At 50.7% G+C, this 2,500-nt stretch overlaps 1 protein-coding gene across 1 annotated transcript in view; it reads right to left on the reverse strand.

The window, feature by feature from the left end:
• The window catches only part of lrch3 (leucine-rich repeats and calponin homology (CH) domain containing 3), a 23,133-nt gene that overhangs the window by 15,762 nt on the left and 4,871 nt on the right, over positions 1 to 2,500 (reverse strand). Inside the window, exons 5-6 of the mRNA XM_039780074.1 lie at positions 832 to 919; positions 555 to 703 (exon numbers count right to left, since the gene is read on the reverse strand). Coding sequence (XP_039636008.1) covers positions 555 to 703; positions 832 to 919 — 237 coding nt within the window. The remainder of the gene's footprint in view (positions 1 to 554; positions 704 to 831; positions 920 to 2,500) is intronic.

The following is a 2,500-nucleotide window of genomic DNA, read 5'->3' on the forward strand; positions in this document are numbered from 1 at the left end:
CCTTAATTCACCTATTTACATGTGGAGATATGCTGGCTCTATACACGCTAAAAGTCCTGATTATTTACATGGAGTCTGGTGGAGATATGCTGGCTCTATACACGCTAAAAGTCCTGATTATTTACATGGAGTCTGGTGGAGATATGCTGGCTCTATACACGCTAAAAGTCCTGATTATTTACATGGAGTCTGGTGGAGATATGCTGGCTCTATACACACTAAAAGTCCTGATTATTTACATGGAGTCTGGTGGAGATATGCTGGCTCTATACACGCTAAAAGTCCTGATTATTTACATGGAGTCTGGTGGAGATATGCTGGCTCTATACACGCTAAAAGTCCTGATTATTTACATGGAGTCTGGTGGAGATATGCTGGCTCTATACACGCTAAAAGTCCTGATTATTTACATGGAGTCTGGTGGAGTTTGGTGATGGTGATTTCGGGGCTGTTTCACGTTAAACTAAAAGGATCTTACTCTTTAACTAAAAGCTCTATCTCTGGAGGGATCCATCCCATAATGTAGTCAGACTCTCAGTGGGTGGAGCTCCTACCTCTCTGGTGATGCGTCTCTCGATGTAGGCCATGAACTGAGAGCTCAGGCTGGCGCTGTCCCTGCTGCCACTGGCTCTACTCCTCCCTTCCTCCTCCTCTTCCTCTCCCACACAGCTGTCTATGTAGTCTATCTGCTCCGACTCCACATCTGGAGACAGTGACAGACAGACAGACAGACAGAGAGACAGACAGAGAGAGAGACAGACAGATTCTGTCACAAAACTGATTGAGTTTCCTCTATATGTATCAACATCAGTGTGAATGTGGTGAACTCACGCGTGCCGTTGGCCAGCGGAGGTCTCTGTCTCTGATCTCGGCTGATCTCTGCTACTCTCAGGGGCAGCTCAGACAGCTCCTCTGTAGGCTACACACAGACAGGTAGACAGACAGGTAGTCAGGTAAACAGGTAGACAGACAGGTAGACAGACAGACAGGTAGACAGACAGGTAGTCAGGTAGACAGGGAGTCAGCTCACACACAGACAGGTAGACAGACAGGTAGTCAGGTAGACAGGGAGTCAGCTCACACAGACAGGGAGTCAGCTCACACACAGACAGGTAGTCAGCTCACACACAGACAGGTAGTCAGCTCACACACAGACAGGCAGTCAGCTCACACACAGACAGGTAGTCAGCTCACACACAGACAGGTAGTCAGCTCACACACAGACAGGTAGTCAGCTCACACACAGACAGGTAGTCAGCTCACACACAGACAGGTAGTCAGGTAGTCAGCTCACACACAGACAGGTAGTCAGCTCACACACAGACAGGTAGTCAGGTAGTCAGCTCACACAGGTAGTCAGCTCACACACAGACAGGTAGTCAGCTCACACACAGACAGGTAGTCAGCTCACACACAGACAGGTAGTCAGCTCACACACAGACAGGTAGTCAGCTCACACACAGACAGGGAGTCAGCTCACACACAGACAGGGAGTCAGCTCACACACAGACAGGTAGTCAGCTCACACACAGACAGGGAGTCAGCTCACACACAGACAGGGAGTCAGCTCACACACAGACAGGGAGTCAGCTCACACACAGACAGGTAGTCAGCTCACACACAGACAGGTAGTCAGCTCACACACAGACAGGTAGTCAGCTCACACACAGACAGGTAGTCAGGTAGTCAGCTCACACACAGACAGGTAGTCAGCTCACACACAGACAGGGAGTCAGCTCACACACAGACAGGGAGTCAGCTCACACACAGACAGGGAGTCAGCTCACACACAGACAGGTAGTCAGCTCACACACAGACAGGTAGTCAGGTAGTCAGCTCACACACAGACAGGGAGTCAGCTCACACACAGACAGGGAGTCAGCTCACACACAGACAGGTAGTCAGCTCACACACAGACAGGGAGTCAGCTCACACACAGACAGGGAGTCAGCTCACACACAGACAGGTAGTCAGCTCACACACAGACAGGTAGTCAGCTTACACACAGACAGGTAGTCAGGTAGTCAGCTCACACACAGACAGGTAGTCAGCTCACACAGGTAGTCAGCTCACACACAGACAGGTAGTCAGCTTACACACAGACAGGTAGTCAGGTAGTCAGCTCACACACAGACAGGTAGTCAGGTAGTCAGCTCACACAGGTAGTCAGCTCACACACAGACAGGTAGTCAGCTCACACACAGACAGGTAGTCAGCTCACACACAGACAGGTAGTCAGCTCACACACAGACAGGGAGTCAGCTCACACACAGACAGGTAGTCAGCTCACACACAGACAGGGAGTCAGCTCACACACAGACAGGTAGTCAGCTCACACACAGACAGGTAGTCAGCTCACACACAGACAGGGAGTCAGCTCACACACAGACAGGGAGTCAGCTCACACACAGACAGGGAGTCAGCTCACACACAGACAGGTAGTCAGCTCACACACAGACAGGTAGTCAGCTCACACACAGACAGGGAGTCAGCTCACACA

This window comes from Perca fluviatilis, chromosome 2, assembly GCF_010015445.1.
Source record: "Perca fluviatilis chromosome 2, GENO_Pfluv_1.0, whole genome shotgun sequence".
In the NCBI taxonomy this organism is placed as follows: Eukaryota; Metazoa; Chordata; class Actinopteri; order Perciformes; family Percidae; genus Perca; species Perca fluviatilis.